The 17,813-nt window shown below is 37.1% G+C and overlaps 1 protein-coding gene across 4 annotated transcripts in view; it reads left to right on the forward strand.

Annotated features, from left to right (window-relative positions):
- The window catches only part of SREK1IP1 (SREK1 interacting protein 1), an 85,117-nt gene that overhangs the window by 3,966 nt on the left and 63,338 nt on the right, over nucleotides 1-17,813 (forward strand). For all 4 annotated transcript variants that reach the window (XM_049707957.1, XM_049707958.1, XM_049707960.1 and 1 more), the window contains exon 2: nucleotides 6,740-6,787. In XM_049707957.1, the coding sequence (XP_049563914.1) occupies nucleotides 6,740-6,787 (48 nt within the window). The remainder of the gene's footprint in view (nucleotides 1-6,739; nucleotides 6,788-17,813) is intronic.

The raw sequence follows: 17,813 nt of genomic DNA on the forward strand, positions 1-17,813 counted from the left end.
CTTGCTGCCCTTTCCTCCCACCACTGCTCTCATGCATTCTGCAGTCTTCTGACCTGGCCAACTATTCTCAGAACCTCTGTGCTTTTCTACCTACACGCTTTTGTTATCACTGTCCCTGCTCTATTGTCCATGTCTACCTGCGGGAAGCTTTCCTGATCTCTCAATGGAAAGTTATGCCAGCCAGTTCTTCCTGCTTACTAATGGAGCTATATGTCTTTAAACTGGCACAGTCTAGCATGCCTTACAGCTGTGGATGCATTAGCCTAGATTACCTAGTATATTGTAAGTTTCCTCTAGTATAGGAACTTTATTCATGTTAACGGTTTCTCTCACATCTATTTCAGAGTTATGCCTGTTATAGGTAAATAATATTTAGAGGGATGATCACTAGAATTGCTGCTGAGCAGAATCTGTTACTAAAGTAAACAGACTAAACTAGACAGCAGTCTTGATTCTGTTTCATTAGACAGTGAATTAAACTTCTCCATGTCTCTTCTTATCTTAAACTGGTAATATCTATAGCCTTTTTCATCACAGGTTATTTGTATTTTGTGAGGCAAGCAAGTGAAAGCATTTAATACATTTACTTAAATGTTAGCTCTTTCATGCCAGTAGTTTAAAATAAGAAATTCTTTGATTTACTTTTATCTCTTCTTTTGAGGGTCAAATGATTATGAAGGCATTTTTAACTGAAGGTGGGGACATCTGCTCTTTTAAAATGTTTACATCAGGGAACTCATTTAACCTATTTTTTTAGTATGCAGAGAATTTTTTATTTCTGCTGTTCTTTCTGTTTTGCCTTCAGTATAATCTTTGGGGATCCCAAAGAAAGGATTATATCTATAAATTCTTAATATAAAGCAGTGGAAAAGTTTAAATACATGGCATTTTACTCTGCATTCAACTTTAGCAGAGTACATATGCTATATACATATTATATAGCACCTCTATGGTATAAAATCTGGCCATGATTTGAATTTTCAAAGCAGAAGAAATTGAAGTTATCTTTAAGGGTCACCAAATTATAACTAAAATTATTATTGAGTAACCAAATGTAAAGTTTTACAAAACAGAAAAGGAATCTAATTTGAATCTAATCGAGTTAAAAATGAAAAGAATGGACAGAGGTGATTACAATTGCTAATTACTTACTACAAAGAAAACAGTTACTTAAGCTCTTTACTTTTAAATTTAAATGATTACAGAAAATATTTTAATTATAAAGAAAGCTTTTACAGGCTTCCCTAAAATCTAAAATATACAGCATGAGAGAAATATAATATTAAGTTCCAAGCATCACTGTTAAAGTTCCCAGTGACAAAATTGTTGACTTTGGAAACAGGTGATGTGAAATTTCAGGAGAATAAATTGAGGTCAGTATGATAGTTTGCCATACCTTTCGGGGCCAGTGAACAGCCTGAGGCTACTGTCAGGAACACTCCATCCCTTTGTCTCACGTTTTCTCATTCCTTTTATTTTGTCCCTGCTTTTTCATCTTTTTTAACATTTCTCTTTTCACTTCCTTCTTTGTCCTACTATTACTATTTTTTCATTTTATGCTACCTACTAAAGTATAATTCATATATGTGAAAATAAAATGCACAATCACAAATGTAGAGCTTGAAGAATCATATATATAATAAAGATTTTGAATATTTCCATCATCCCAGAAAGTTCCCTGTGCTTCCGTCATTTGCCCCTTCCCAGCAGTCATTATTTTCATTTCTTTTGCCCTTTTATTCCTTTTCTTTTAGTGCCTGTCATGCCTCAGGTGGACCAGTGACACTGCGGGCACTAGTTTCATAGCTGGCAATTGGGAGCAATAGAAGTTACTGATTCCCAGCTGTTGAAGTATTTTCTTAAATTTATCAGCTCAAAGCAACAAAGACTTTTTGAGGACCCCCTAGCAACTCTACACCAGGCTAGGCACCAAGCTGTATACAAAATGTAGCATGGTCCCAAATCTAGAAAAACTGACGTTCTCTAGTCCTTTAAGTTACTGGGAGAGGAAGGACCCCTGCCACTCAAGTTCAACAGAATTCTAGATCAGAGTAAGGCTTTGTTAACATATAACAAATACAATAAATAAAGACCTCTATAATTTGTTCCTAAAACTATCAGTTAATAAAATTTTGTTGAAAATCTGCAATGTAGCTTCTCTGAAGAATTTACAAGTGCAATCATTGCCTTTTGTCAAAGAATGCTTGCATGACAACACCTTTTCTTAGTGTTGGGGCTAAGGGAAGTTTCTGGGTTTGGTTTTTGAGAAGGCAATTCATTCACGTTTCACATTTTAGAGATACGGAAGGTCTATAGTGACGTGTCTCTCACCCTTTCTTCAGGTAACCAATGTATATATCCTTGCAGAGATTTTTTTCTTTACATATCTCTATTAATATAATCTATATATAATCTATCGTATATGTAAGTGTGTAGGGATATATATATTATATATATAACCTATATTATATGTAACGTGTAGGGATATATATATATAATTTCCTTTCTTTTATACAAATGGCAACGTTCCGTAAACACTGTTCTACAGTTTGCTTTTTTTCTCTTTATATCTTAGAGATCATTGAATATCATTAAATAAAGAACATCCTTATTCTTCTATACCAAAATTGGAGACTAAATTATTTCTACTTTTTTTTACTGTTACAAACAATGGTGCAGTGAATAACTTTGCACATAAGCCTGTATGCATTGGTGCAAGTAAATTGAGTGGATTAATTCCTGGAAGTGCTGTATCAAAGGAATATGTACACTGGTAGTTCTGATAGATTTTGTCAGCTTACTTTCCATGGAGATGGTACTCATTTTTACTCCTACGAGCGATACATGTGCGTATGTCCCCCCACACCCTCTTCAACCTTTTCAATTTTTGCTGTTCTGATAAGTGAAAATGGAATCCCAGTTTAGATTTTAATGTACATTTCATTTATTATGAATAAGGCTGAGCATCTTTCTGTATGTTTCAGAGTTGTTTCTATTTCCTTTTCTGTGAACTTTCTGTTCAGTTCCTTTGCGCATTTTTTTCCTATTGGTCATTGATCGCTTTCTTAATGCTTTGGTGGGTTTTATAGAGTAGGGATAATTGCCCTTTGTTGGTGCTATGAGTTGCAAATGTTTTGTCCCAAGTTTTCATGTGTCTTTTGAGTTTGCTTTTGGTGGTCTTTGCCATTCAGATTTTGTTATGTAGCCAATTTTTTTTTTAATGAGTATATGTGTTCTTTATTAGGATTCTCACAAGAATGAGACACATTAACACTGTCCTTCTGATGTGATAGAGAATATGTACATCTGACCCACATCATGGCAGGAAATAGGCAGGGGTAAGGGCTCTCAGAGCGGGTACCAAGTGTCCACTGAAGAAATCTCCTTTCACCAAAGCAAGGATGTTTCCTTGAATTCCATCATCTCTGCTGTAGCTTCCGGTTCTCCATGACTGGCCCAGAATCCTCCATTCCAGAACCTCTTGCCACACCTTCAAGACCTAGGTCACCTGTCCCATGTCTCACTCACCGAGGCGCCTCTGGAATTTTGTAGCATATCTCTTTGGTATGTTGCTGCCCTGCCACCCTCAGAGGCGTAGGTGGGGGTTGGGGGAAATATATTACCGATATGTAGCCAAATTTGTAAGTTTTTATTTGATGGCTTTTGAATTATAGGTCATGATTATTTAATGGCTTTCGGATTGTAGGAACATTTCGAGGGAGGCAGGGTCTATTAGTCTAGCAAACTTTGAAGAGGAGTGAAACAAAGAACAGCACGGGAACCTAAGATGGGGAAATGGATAACTTGTCAGAGTCAGGGCCTCCCTTATAGTCTTGCTATTCAGTTTGACATGGATCTCGAGTACCATTGTTATCAGCAGAGTTCTTGTTCTAGACAACAGAAACTGACTAGTTAACTTAAACAGAAAAGGAAAGATACCAGGAAGCTCACAGACTCTAAGAAAAGGGTGGATAATAGAGGCCCAGAAAATAAACAAGAGCAAGGGAACCCGTAGCCAAGATCCTGCACAGGCCTAGACCTGGTTAGGGCTGCTGCTGCCAGTGGCATTACTACCTCTAGAAACTGGATCCTGACAGCAGAATGAACTGTCCCCATTTCATTGTCACTTGTCTGAGATTTACTATGTCTGTTGCATCGGATTCAAAGTTCCAGGTAAAAGTATTTAGTTGGCCAGACAGTTGTGAAAATGATAGACAAATGAAGCTTGAAATCTTAATTTAGCCAAAGGCTGGTGAGGAAATAGGTGGTATGAAATTATTTAGAGTTCTTGTTATACTTCCCTTTCATGTAAAAAATTACAACCTTATTAAAGAAGGTGAACTGCTCTGAAAAAGTTTCATATTTTGTTCATTCTAAAAATAGGAGATACTTGAATGATAAGTTTATCGATGGCTTTAGTCAAAGATGAGTTAATTTCTAATACATGCTGAGATGAGATCATTTCGAATCTGTCCACTGTAACATTTTGAGTTTGTTGTAGGAGAGGTAATGGTGCATTTAGCACAGTTTTGTTCAGTATTATTCAGTGTCTGTGGTTTCTGTGGGAACGGACTTAACATTGACCCGGATTCTCTGAGAATCTTTTTCAACGTGCAGTTATTTCATAATGAAAGAGCCTGATTGTATTATTAATCCAGTTTTATACCACAGTTCTGCTACAATGCAGCTTATGTGTTTCTACACTCTGCAATAAAACCCACAAGGTTTATGGAAAAAAAAATGAGGTTGGGGCACAACACTTAAAAACTTCATCAGTGTTACATAAAAACTCATAGGAACCTATCTGCATATGTTAATTGGTTAAAAGATACATAAATACTGCAATAAACAGGACACTGTACCTTTTAAAAGACCTGAAGTTGGGCTTCCCTGGTGGCACAGTGGTTGAGAGTCCGCCTGCCGATGCAGGGGACACGGGTTCGTGCCCCGATCCGGGAAGATCCCACATGCGGCGGAGCGTCTGGGCCTGTGAGCCATGGCCGCTGAGCCTGCGCATCCGCAACGGGAGAGACGACAGCAGTGAGAGGCCCGCGTACCGCAAAAAAAAAAAAAAAAAAAAAAAAGACCTGAAGTTTGCTGTGGAAGAGGAGTTCAGAAGAATTGTAGCTTATGAGTTGTTCTGAAGTAGTGGTAGGAAGGTAATAATACAAAATCAGATGGGAAGTTATAACACCAGATGTGGGTGGGTGCTGCTCACAGCACACGTGGTGAACTGAAGTTGCTAGAAATGTTTGAGATGTGTCCATGTATGTTTTGAGGCTCAGAGCAACTGGATGCAAGTTTCTGTATTCACCTAGTGTATTTCATGGACACTTTGCCCTCAAATTGTTCCCTCTTATATCAGATGCATTGGAACAAATTTATGTTTTTTTAAAAAGCATCGTAGCAGAACGGACTGTATTTTTACTAGAACAACTCAACAATGTATATTTTAGGAGGAAATGACTAATATTTGACTTTATACCATTAAAGAAATGGTTTGAAAATGATCTTTCTTTTAAAATTAAATGTACTACATTTGCACTATATGTACTTTATTATTAAGCTGAGATATCTCCATTTGAAGGACTTAGGAGTTAGATGCCCTTAATTAAGAAATAGAGTAGTACTGTACTGGCCCTCTGATTGGTTAATGGAAGCCCTTATTGGAGGTTAAATTTGGTTTCAACTACATATACATACAATGGAATATTATTCTGTCATAAAAAGGAATGCCATTCTGGTGTGTGCTACAGTATGGATGAACCTTGAAAACTTTATGCTAGGTAAAATAAGCCAGGCACAAAAGGATAAATATTGTATGGTTCCACTTATATGAGATACCTAGAACAGGCAAATGCATAGACACAGAAAACAGAATAGAGATTACCAGGAGCTAGAGGGAAAGGGGAATGGACAGTTATTGTTTAATGAGCACAGTGACTGTTTGGGATGATAGTGATAAAGTTTTGGAAATAATAGATAGTGGTGATGGTTGTATAACATTGTGAATGTACTTAATAGCATTGAATTGTGCACTTTGAAATGGTTAAGATGGTAAATTTTTATGTTATATGTATGTTATCACAATAAAAAATCAGTTTTGTTTCCTCTGTTATTTGTATCTTCAACGTTACCTGTATGTACCACTATTTATACAGAGATACTGTAAATACTTCTAAACATTGATCACACTGAATATGTGACTAGTTTTTTTCTCTTGTCAAAATTTGAGTGCTGAATTGAGATGTTTCTTACAATACCTAGCAATTAAAGTATGTTTCTGGAATTTCACCAATTCCTTTAAGAAAGTTAGAATTTTTTTTCTTCTAAGAGTAAGCAGAAAAATATTTGTTAACCTGCATGTTTACGTATATATCTAGTCAGTTAATTATTTTACATTTGAGAGACAGGCCAGAGTACCCTGGAATTTCTTCTGCAGTGTTATGGAATTCCTGGAATGTTGAAGCTCTTGACTATAGTACAGCATTTCTGTTGAATTAGAGAAAAATATCTTCTTTAAGCATTTGTCATGGAAATAATTTGAGTAAATTAGCTTTTCCACTGATTTCTAATAATTATAATAATTGAGTAGTATTCTAAGCTAGGTCAGAGATGATTTTTTTTTTAAGAAATAAATTCTCTAACAAGTGGTGTTCTCAGCTTTTCCATGTGATGAAATGTTTGTTCTTATTACTTATCTATATGTCTCCTAAAATGTTATCCAACTGTATTTCAGGTTGCAACAAGGACAGTGTCCGAGCAGGCTGTAAAAAATGTGGCTATCGTAAGTACATTAAAAAATTGCATTTTGTGCAGTGAATCATTGCCTCTTTGGGCAATATGATTTAGCATCCTGATTTCAGGGCCCTGAGCATTGTCCTTTAGCCCTGTTATTTAGCTCAGGTTTGCAGATAATTCAGAAATTCCTCTGTCAGCACCGAATACTCACTTTTCTTCCCTGTTCTGGACCCAGTGACAGGTGGCTATATATCTGGTGACTAGCAAAAATGTCATGAAGTACAAGTGGAGTAGTAGATTTAGGAGTCTGGCGAAAGTATATTCCCCAAAAAAGTACATAGATACTTATTCTTTTATTCCTTATCCTTGTAGATACTAGGCAAAGAGGTGAAAGCAATGAAAACTATTTATGAAAGCTTTTCCTGTTTATTGAATTAACTCTTTATAAGGGTGAAATTGGTCCTAGAATTTCTGCTCACTGGTGAAACCTTGATTTAAACAATCAACCTCCATTATGATTAGTGAAATGGAGTGGAAAAGTAAACTTCAGCATGAGCAATTATGTAGTCTAAATTTGAACTTATGTAGTATAAACAAGTATCATTTCCCTAGGTAAATGTAAAAATTCCTAAAGACTTAATAACAGCTCTAACAGTAGCATTACACTGTTTTCTAAGTTGTTTGGAGAGCGTGCAAATGAGCCTGGATTGTTGTTTATACTCCCATTCATAGCAGAGTTATTTTGTAACGAAATAAAGATGCTCTTGTATGGAAAAACAAATTTATTTTTTCAAATCATGTAATAAGAGAGCACTTGGGGCATGAATCTCCAGTAGAAGGGCTAAGAATAAAAGCATGCTAGGAGAACCAAGTCACATGCCTTCAAGCAAAGGCTGAAACCTGGCTCAGTTGAAGCATGCTCAACTAGCAAAAGTGGACGTATAAGTCTACATACCCTTCATATAAATAAAAACTCCTGAAGAATGTGCTTGCATGCAAGAAATGAGTGCAATGATGTCTTTTCTGTTTTTTAAATTTGCTTATATTTATTTATGCTTTATGTTCTTTCAATCCTTGCTAACTTCATTTCTTTATTCAAGACTTAAGATTAGGAGTACATACGTAAGGAGTAAAACCACAAAGAAAAACAAAGAAGACATACATAAGTGAGGCTAGTGGTTATCTGGGGGAAGTGGGGGACAGCAAGTGGTTTGTGGGGGGAGGGCACACAGAAGATTAATTAGGGTTCTGGTAACAATCTGTTACCTAACCTGAGAGATGGGTATGCAGCTATTTACTTTATTAATTCTCTTTCAACTGTAAATATTCATTGTATATACTCTTCTCTATGTATGATGCACTTAATAATAAAGATTGTTTGAATTTTTACATTAAAAAAAGACTTAAGAAAGTACTATATATATCGATGCTGTATTCACTTCACAATCTAGAATGGATTTCCCAGTCTGTCTACTAATATCAGTTCATCTACTTGGACTCCTTTTAACTTAAGACTTGTAGGAAAGCAATTAAAATCATTTTTTTGGAAATAGAATTCTTGTTGATCTAGTTTCCTCATTGCTACTTTATATTAGACAATAATGGAAGCATCTGTAGTAATTATAATTTATTTAGAGAAGCCAAGTAAGCAAATAGTTTTGACTGTCTGTCCAAGTTTAGTGCCTTCTGCTATATTATTCAAATCTTTCTTTTGATTTTGGTGATTAAATTATAAACAATTTCTAATTTGTCTCCTGTGGAGAAATTTAGTAATATTTCCCTTCTGGATTAAATTTACATCTTACAGCTGCTAGAGATGAAAGTCTTCTCAGTGTACACCTCTTTCTAATAGAAACTACATTTTAAAAATTATCTGTTATTTGGAGGCCAGAATCTTTGTGTTGCTTGTAGAGGTAAGTCAAAGGTCAACAAAACCCTTCAAAATGTTTTTAATGCCTAAGAATTTGAATATTTGTCAGTGAGGTACGAAAGAGTATTTTCTCTCTATTATTGTGAAAAGAGTGGTTTAGCTTGTACACTTTTTAAAACTTTAATACTTGATTGAAAAATATTGTCAGTATGTTTCAATAATGGTTATATTTTTTTAAAAAAGTTTCAAATTAAACATGAATGTGTTGCTAGGTTAACATGGATCTCACTTTTTCATGGCAGAATTTCCTCAGCAAAGTTAGAAGAATGGTCATTTCTATAATGAGTTTTTATTTGAATTTTTTTGAAGTTGGCAACTTCTGAATATTTAAAAGCTACAAGGACGCTAAGCCTTTGTCCATGCAATAAATGTCTCAGATAATTATGACAGTTCTCAGAAAATATGCTAAAATGAGGTTCAATACAGTAGACTCAGTAGTTGAGCATTTGATTACAGCAATAGGAAATAAAAACATTTTATTTAACTTAAAAATGCTAATCTATTGATATAATATACAGTCATGACCTTTTCTTTGCCATGGGTCTGCTAATTGGTGTTACAATCTTTTGAGTGGAAATCATATTTGAAATGTATTTTCTACTTTTTGTAGTTTGTTTCTTCAAAGATGAGCAAGCAGTTAAGATACTTGTAAAGAAATCTGAGTGCAGAATCCTTCTATCATTAGTTCTCAACTAGAGGTGATACAGGCTCCCTGGAAATCTGTGAAGGTTTTTTTGTTTAGTTGTCCATAACAACTGTCATACCGGAGAAGAGCAGTGTGACATTTAGTATGTAGGGTCCAGGAACTATAAACATCCTGCAGTGTCTTGGACAATGAAGAATTGTCTGGCCCAAAATGCCAATGACACCCACTTTGAGAAAAAAAGATACCTTTTCTCACTGTTTTAGGGTTTTTTCTCCTATCTTTACAGTCTTCTTATCAAGACCTAATTTGAAAACTGCTTTTTTAAAGCAGTTCATCTAAATCAAGCCTTTCCAGAAGTACTGCTTTGTTTCATGGAAACAACTACTCTTTTTTTTTTTCCACATTCTTTTTTTTTTTACTTACATGATATTATATAAACAAACTTTGGAACAATGAATAACAGACTCTTGGTGGAGTAAAATATCAACAGATGAAGTAAAATAGATAGGCATGAGCTGAGGAAAAAATGATCAAGAAGGTACAATGCCAGGAGAAGCAGGACTGGGCAGCATCATATAAGCCAAAGGAGTAAGGGTTTTCAAGGTTGAGGAGAAATGTCAGGTGTAACAGATAAGATCTGTGAGAAATAGATTGAAAAATGTTCACTGGATTTGCCAGGTAGAATGCTTTGCTGACCTTAGCAAGATCAGTTTAAGTAGAGTTGTAGGTCATGAAACAAACTTTGTAGATTCAGGCCTGAATAGTGAGGGATAGGGCCTATGTTATTTCCATTTTTCAAGAAATTTACATGAGGAAAGTAGGGTACTGTCTTAAGGTCCATATGGGGTGCTATAACAAAATAACACAGGTTGGGTAGCTTATAAACAACAGAAATGTATTGCTCACAGTTCTAGAAGCTGGAAGCCCAAGTTCTGGATACCAGCATGGTCGGGTGAAAGCCCTTTTCCAAGTCACAGATTTTTGTTGTATCCCCAATTGGCGGAAGGGGCTAGGGATCTCTCTGGAGTCTCTTTTAGAAGGCACTAATCCCATGCATGAGGGTACCACCCTCAGAGCCTAATCACCTTCCAAAGGCCCCACCTACTAATACCATCACCTATGGGGGTTAGAATTTCAACATATGAATTTTGGGGGACACAAACATTCATATCATATTGAATAATTCCTAGAAGGGAATATGGGATAAATGGAGGGTTTTATATTTGAAGTATAAAATGTATATATAGACCAAGGGGATATTAGAAGAGATCTTGTAGATATTGGAGACAAGAGAAGATTATGGAAGTTTCTCTTAAGAGGTATGACAAGGATACCTCTTAAGTCTGGAGGAAACTAGGTGAGAAAAATATGGTTGTTTTCAGGTGCAGAGACAAAGTAGAAGGAGATGCTGCCTGTTAATCTTAATTTTCTTTGTAAATTAAGAGGCCGGATCATCTGTTTTGGGAGGAGGCACTGAGTGGGCCAGGGAATGGTCGAAGAATGATTTAAGTCAGGCATTAGTTTGGAAAAGTCATTAAGGGAAATAGGGGAGGAAGTTGACCAAAGACAAACAAAAAATTAAAAAGTTTGTGTTTGTGCTCATGTCCATGAATATGTGATTGTGTTCATGCATTGTTTGGCTGCTCAGGGGTAGGCACGACTCAAAGAAAAGATAGCTTTGACCCAGATTAGTTGTTTTACAGTGAGGTACAGTAGAACAGGAATATGAAGGAGTCAGATGAGGCTTATAAAAGAGTGTTCAGATGGTCAGGAATGATAGACTAAGAAAAATGAAGGGATTAAGTGACTGAAGTTTTTAACGAGATTCAGAAATTCAGAGATCTGTGCATGGGTATAAGGGAATAAGGAAGCTAGAAGGATAAAAGGTTATAGTCAAAGTACTATAATATTGGAGTTTAAAATTTCAGACATGAAACAGTTCCAGGTGATGACAAGGAGCCTTGTGTGGCCATGGCATCTAGAATGTCAATGAGCTGAGAAAAGCCATCCAAAGCCATAGGCTGTCCGTCCAGGCTATGGAAGGTCTTAAGGTAAAGAGCTAGAGTGTGAGTCAGGCTCCAACAATTTTGGTGGATGGGGCTGTTACACAGCAGCAGAGGGCTAGCTGCAGGGGAGTGTAGGGGACTGCTATGTGGAAGCAGTGTTGAGGAGCCTGGAGGATGCTAATAATACAGAGGTAAGCTGTAAGCTGTCTGCAGGAAAGAGCCAAGTATCCCTTAAAAAAAGCAGTAGAGGGGGCATTCTGTGAACAGGTAGCACAGTTTGTTCACCAGGGATTGCAGGTTTCAGAAGCTGTCATAAAAAGATGGGGAGAGAAGGGGGTGATGATTAGTTAAGTCAGAGGAACAGAAAGAGCAATGTGTGGATGAGACTTCAGGGAAGTGATATGAATACAGAGGCCTGCACTTTTGGGTGGGAACCAAAATGATAGGGATGTGAAGTTTCGGGAATTAACTAGGTTTAAGAATTCAGAAGTTTATAATGTAGCTTTCATCATCTCAAAACTCAGGACCTTAGGTAGAGACAAAGCCTGGTAAAAATTAATACTTGTTAGCCTAGTCTGTACACTCTGTAGGCCAAGGAAGAAGTGCATGGGCACCCTAATTATAAAACAAGAGTTTTTTTTAATGCGTTGACACATTTTTATCTGCACAGTCTAAATGAAACTGTAGGTTTTATTGTTACTGGACACTTAGAGTTGCCCACATAGCCACTCCTTGAGTGAGAACAAGAGAGAGTATGCCTTTGCTTTTATTGGTACAACAACTGGTAAGAACCTGGTACTGTGTATTGAATATCTGCTTGGTGCTAGGGTTTGTACTAAGCAGTTTAAAGATATGATTCATTGCATTTCATTCCTAAAACAACCCTGTGAAGTAGGTTTCATAGTCTCCATTTTTATGAACATTCAAAACCATTGGTCTGGCACATAGGTACAAACCTTAGCTGGCAATTACTAGCTGTGTGACTTTAGGCAAGTTACTTAACCACTCTGTGCTTCAGTTTTGTGTCAGTAAAATGAGATAATTATAGTACTTAGTTCCATAGACTTGTTGTAAAGATTAAATTAGTTAATTCAAGTTTTACATCAATACTTTGCCAAAAATCATTATTATTGATTATTATTGTTACAAATAATTACTGTGACAAATCAGAAAACAGGCTCAAGAGGATTACTCTGTTATTAAATAGGAAAACTGAAAATTGAAATCTGGTTATTAGTAAGACTTCATACTGTGCCGTGGTGCTTTTTTCCCCATTTAAAAAAATTGTGGTAGGAGATTGGTTCAAGATGGCAGAGCAGAAGGACATGCACTCTCTCCCTCTTGCAAGAGCACCAGAATCACAGCTAACTGCTGAACAATCATCAACAGGAAGACACTGGAGCTCACCAAACAAGATACCCCACATCCAAAGACAAAGGAGAAGCCACAGTGAGATGGTAGGAGGGGTGCAATCACAATAAAATCAAATCCCATAACTGCTGGGTGGGTAACTCACAAACTGGACTACACTTATACCACAGAAGTCCACACACTGGACTGAAGGTTCTGAGCCCCACATCAGGCTTCCCAACCTGGGGGTCTGGCAATGGGAGGAGGAATTCCTAGAGAATCAGACATTGAAGGGTAGCGGGATTTGATTGCAGGACTTCAACAGGTTTGGGGTAAACAGACTCCACTCTTGGAGGGCACATGCAAAGTAGTGTATGCATCAGGACCCAGGGGAAGGAGCAGTGACCCCATAGGAGACTGAACCAGACCTACCTGCTAGTGTTGGAAGGTCTCCTGCAGAAGCAGGGGGTGGCTGTGTCTCATTGTGAGGACAAGGACACTGGCAGCAGAAGTTCTGGGAAGTACTCCTTGGCATTAGCCCTCAAAGAACCTGGCATTAGCCCCACCAAAGAGCCCAGTAGGCTCCAGTGTTGGGTTGCCTCAGGCCAAACGACCAACAGGGAGGGAACCCAGGCCCACCCATCAGCAGACAAGCAGATTACAGTTTTACTGAGCTCTGCCCACCAGAGCAACAGTCAGCTCTACCCACCACCAGTCCCTTCCATCAGAAAACTTGCACAAGCCTCTTAGATAGCCTCATCCACCAGAGGGCACACAGCAGAAGCAAGAACTACAATCCTGCAGCCTGTGGAACAAAAACCACAGTCACAGAAAGATAGACAAGATGAAAAGGCAGAGGGCTATGTAGCAGATGAAGGAACAAGATAAAACCACAGAAAAACAACTAAATGAAGTGGAGATAGGCAACCTTCCAGAAAAAGAATTCAGAATAATGATAGTGAAGATGATCCAGGACCTCGGAAAAAGAATGGAGGCAAAGATCAAGAAGAAGCAAGGAATATTTAACAAAGACCTAGAAAATTAAAGAACAAACACCTACAAGAATTAAAGAACAAACAAACAGAGATGAAGAATACAATAACAGAAATGAAAAATACACTAGAAGGAATCAATAGCAGAGTAACTGAGGCAGAAAAACAGGTAAGTGACCTGAAAGACAGAATGGTGGAATTCACTGCTGTGGAACAGAATAAAGAAAAAAGAATGAAAAGAAAAGAAGACAGCCTAAGAGACCTCTGGGACAACATTAAACGCAACAACATTTGCATTATAGGGGTCCCAGAAGGAGAAGAGAGACAGAAAGGACCCGAGAAAATATTTGAAGTGATTATAGGTGAAAACTTCCCTAACATGGGAAAGGAAATAGCCACCCAAGTCTAGGAAGCACAGAGAGTCCCAGAAAGGATAAACCAAAGGAGAAACATACCGAGGCACATAGTAATCAAACTGACAAAAATTAAAGACAAAGAAAAACTATTTTTTTTGTTTGTTTTTGTACAGTACGCGGGCCTCTCACTGTTGTGGCCTCTCCCGTTGCAGAGCACAGGCTCCGGACACACAGGCTCAGCAGGCATGGCTCATGGGCCCAGCCGTCTGCTGCATGTGGGATCTTCCCGGACCAGGGCACGAACCCATGTCCCCTGCATCAGCAGGTGGACTCTCAACCACTGCGCCACCAGGGAAGCCCCCAAAGAAAAACTATTGAAAGCAACAAGGGAAAAACAACAAATAGCATACAAGGGAAGTCCCATAAGAGTAACAGCTGATTTCTCAGCAGAAACTCTACAAGCCAGAAGGGAGTGACATGATGTATTTAAAGTGATGAAAGGGAGGAAACTACAACCAAGATACTCTACCCAGCAAGGATCTCATTCAGATATGACAGAAATCAAAAGCTTTACAGACACGCAAAAGCTAAGAGAATTCACCACCACCAAACCAGCTCTACAACAAATGCTAAAGGAACTTCTCTAGGCAAGAAACATAAGAGAAGGAAAAGACCTACAATCCCGAACCCAAAACAATTAAGAAAATGGGAATAGGAACATACATATCGATAATTACCTTAAATGTAAATGGATTAAATGCTCCCACCAAAAGACACAGGCTCTCTGAATGGATACAAAAACAAGACCCATATATATGCTGTCTACAAGAGACCCACTTCAGACCTAGGGACACATACAGGCTGAAAGTGAGGGGAGGGAAAAAGATATTCCATGCAAATGGAAATCAAAAGAAAGCTGGAGTAGCAATAGTCATATCAGATAAAATAGACTATAAAATAAAGAATGTTACAAGTGACAAGGAAGGACACTGCATAATAACCAAGGGATCAATCCAAGAAGAAGATATAACAATTATAAATATATTTGCACCCAACATAAGAACACCTCAATACATAATGCAAATGCTAACAGCTATAAAAGAGGAAATCGACAGTAACACAGTAATAGTGGGGGACTTTAACACCTTACTTACACCAATGGACAGATCATCCAAAGTGAAAATTAATAAGGAAACACAAGCTTTAAATGACACAGTAGACCAGATAGATTTAATTGATATTTATAGGACATTCCATCCAAAAACAGCAGATTACACTTTCTTCTCAAGTGCATACAGAACATTCTCCGGGATAGATCACATCTTGGGTCACAAATCAAGCCTCAGTAAATTTAAGAAAATTGAAATCATATCAAGCATCTTTTCTGACCACAACGCTATGAGATTAGAAATCATTTACAGGGGAAAAAACGTAGAAAACACAAACACATTAGACTAAACAATATGTTACTAAATAACTAGGAGATCACTGAACAAATCAAAGAGGAAATCAAAAAATACATAGAGCTAAATGACAATGGATACACAATGATCCAAAACCTATGGGATGCAGAAAAAGCAGTTCTAAGAGGGAAGTTTATAGCAATTCAAGCCTACCTCAAGAAACAAGAAAAATCTCAAATAAACAATCGAACCTTACACCTAAAGGGACTAGAGAGAGAAGAGCAAACAAAACCCAAACTTAGTAGAAAGAAATCATAAAGATCAGAGCAGAAATAAATGAAATAGAAACAACCAAAACAATAGCAAAGATCAATAAAACTAAAAGCTGGTTCTTTGAGAAGATAAACAAAATTGATAAAGCATTAGCCAGGCTCATCAAGAAAAAGAGGGAGAGGACTCAAATCAATAAAATTAGAAATGAAAAAGGAGAAGTTACAACAGACACCACAGAAATACAAAGCATCTAAGAGACTACTACAAGCAACTCTATGCCAATAAAATGGACAACCTGGAAGAAATGGACAAATTCGTAGAAAGGTATAACCTTCCAAGCCTGAACCAGGAAGAAATAGAAAATATGAACAGACCAATCACAGTAATGAAATTGAAACTGTAATTAAAAATCTTCCAACAAACAAAAGTCTGGGACCAGATGGCTCACAGGGGAATTCTGTCAAACATTTAGAGAAGAGCTAACACCCATCCTTCTCAAACTCTTCCAAAAAACTGCAGAGGAAGGAACACTCCCAAACTCATTCTATGAGACCACCATCACCCTGATACCAAAACCAGACAAAGATACTACAAAAAAAGAAAATTACAGACCAATATCACTGATGAATATAGATGCAAGAACCCTCAACAAAATACTAGCAAACAGAATCCAACAACACATTAAAAGGATCATCCACCATGATCAAGTGGGATTTATCCCAGGGATGCAAGGCTTCTTCAATATACACAAATCAATTAATGTGATACACCATATTAACAAGTTGAGGAAGAAAAACCATATGATCATCTCAATAGATGCAGCAAAAGCTTTTGACAAAATTCAACACCCATTTATGATAAAAACTCTCCAGAAAGTGGCCATAGAGGGAACCTACCTCAATATAATAAGGGCCATATATGACAAACCCATAGCAAACATCCTTTTCAATGGTGAAAAGCTGAAAGCATTTCCTCTAAGATCAGCAACAAGACAAGGATGTCCACTCTGACCACTATTATTCAACATAGTTTTGGAAGTCTTAGCCATGGCAATCAGAGAAGAAAAAGAAATAAAAGGAATAAAAATTGGAAAAGAAGAAGTAAAACTTGTCACTGTTTGCAGATGATGTTGTACTATAAATAGAGAATCCTAAAGATGCCACCAGGAAACTACTAGAGCTAATCGAAGTTGCAGGATACAAAATTAATGCACAGAAATCTGTTGCATTCCTATACACTAATGATGAAAAATCTGAAAGAGAAATTGAGGAAACACTCCCATTTACCACTGCAACAAAAAGAATAAAATACCTAGGAATAAACCAACCTAGGGAGACAAAAGACCTGTATGCAGAAAACTATAAGACACTGATGAAAGAAATTAAAGATGATACCAACAGATGGAGAGATATACTATGTTCTTGGATTGGAAGAATCAATATTGTGAAAATGACTATACTACCCAAAGCAATCTACAGATTCAGTGTAATCCCTGTCAAATTACCAATGGCATTTTTTACAGAACTAGAACAAAAAAATCTTAAAATTTGTATGGAGACACAAAAGACCCTGACTAGCCAAAGCAATCTTGAAGAAAAAAAAAAAACTGACCTGGAGGAATCAGACTCCCTGACATCAGACTATACTACAAAGCTATAGTAATCAAGACAGTATGGTACTGGCACAAAACCAGAAATAGAGATCAATGGAACAAGATAGAAAGCCCAGAGATAAACCCACACACCTGTGGTCAACTAATCTATGACAAAGGAGGGAAGGATATACAATGGAGAAAAGACAGTCTCTTCAATAAGTGGTGCTGGGAAAATTGGACAGCTACATGTAAAAGAATGAAATTAGAACACTTCATAGCACCATACACAGAAATAAACTCAAAATGGATTAGAGGCCTAAATGTAAAACTGATACCTATAAAACTCTTAAAGAAAACATAGGAAGAATACTCTTTGACATAAATCACAGCAAGATCTTTTTTGATTCACCTCCTAGAGTAATAGAAATAAAAACAAAAATAAACAAATGGGACCTAATGAAACTTCAAAGCTTTTGCAAAGCAAAGGAAGCTACCAACAAGATGAATAGACAAGCCTCAGAA

The sequence above is a fragment of the Orcinus orca genome, chromosome 3 (assembly GCF_937001465.1).
Source record: "Orcinus orca chromosome 3, mOrcOrc1.1, whole genome shotgun sequence".
In the NCBI taxonomy this organism is placed as follows: Eukaryota; Metazoa; Chordata; class Mammalia; order Artiodactyla; family Delphinidae; genus Orcinus; species Orcinus orca.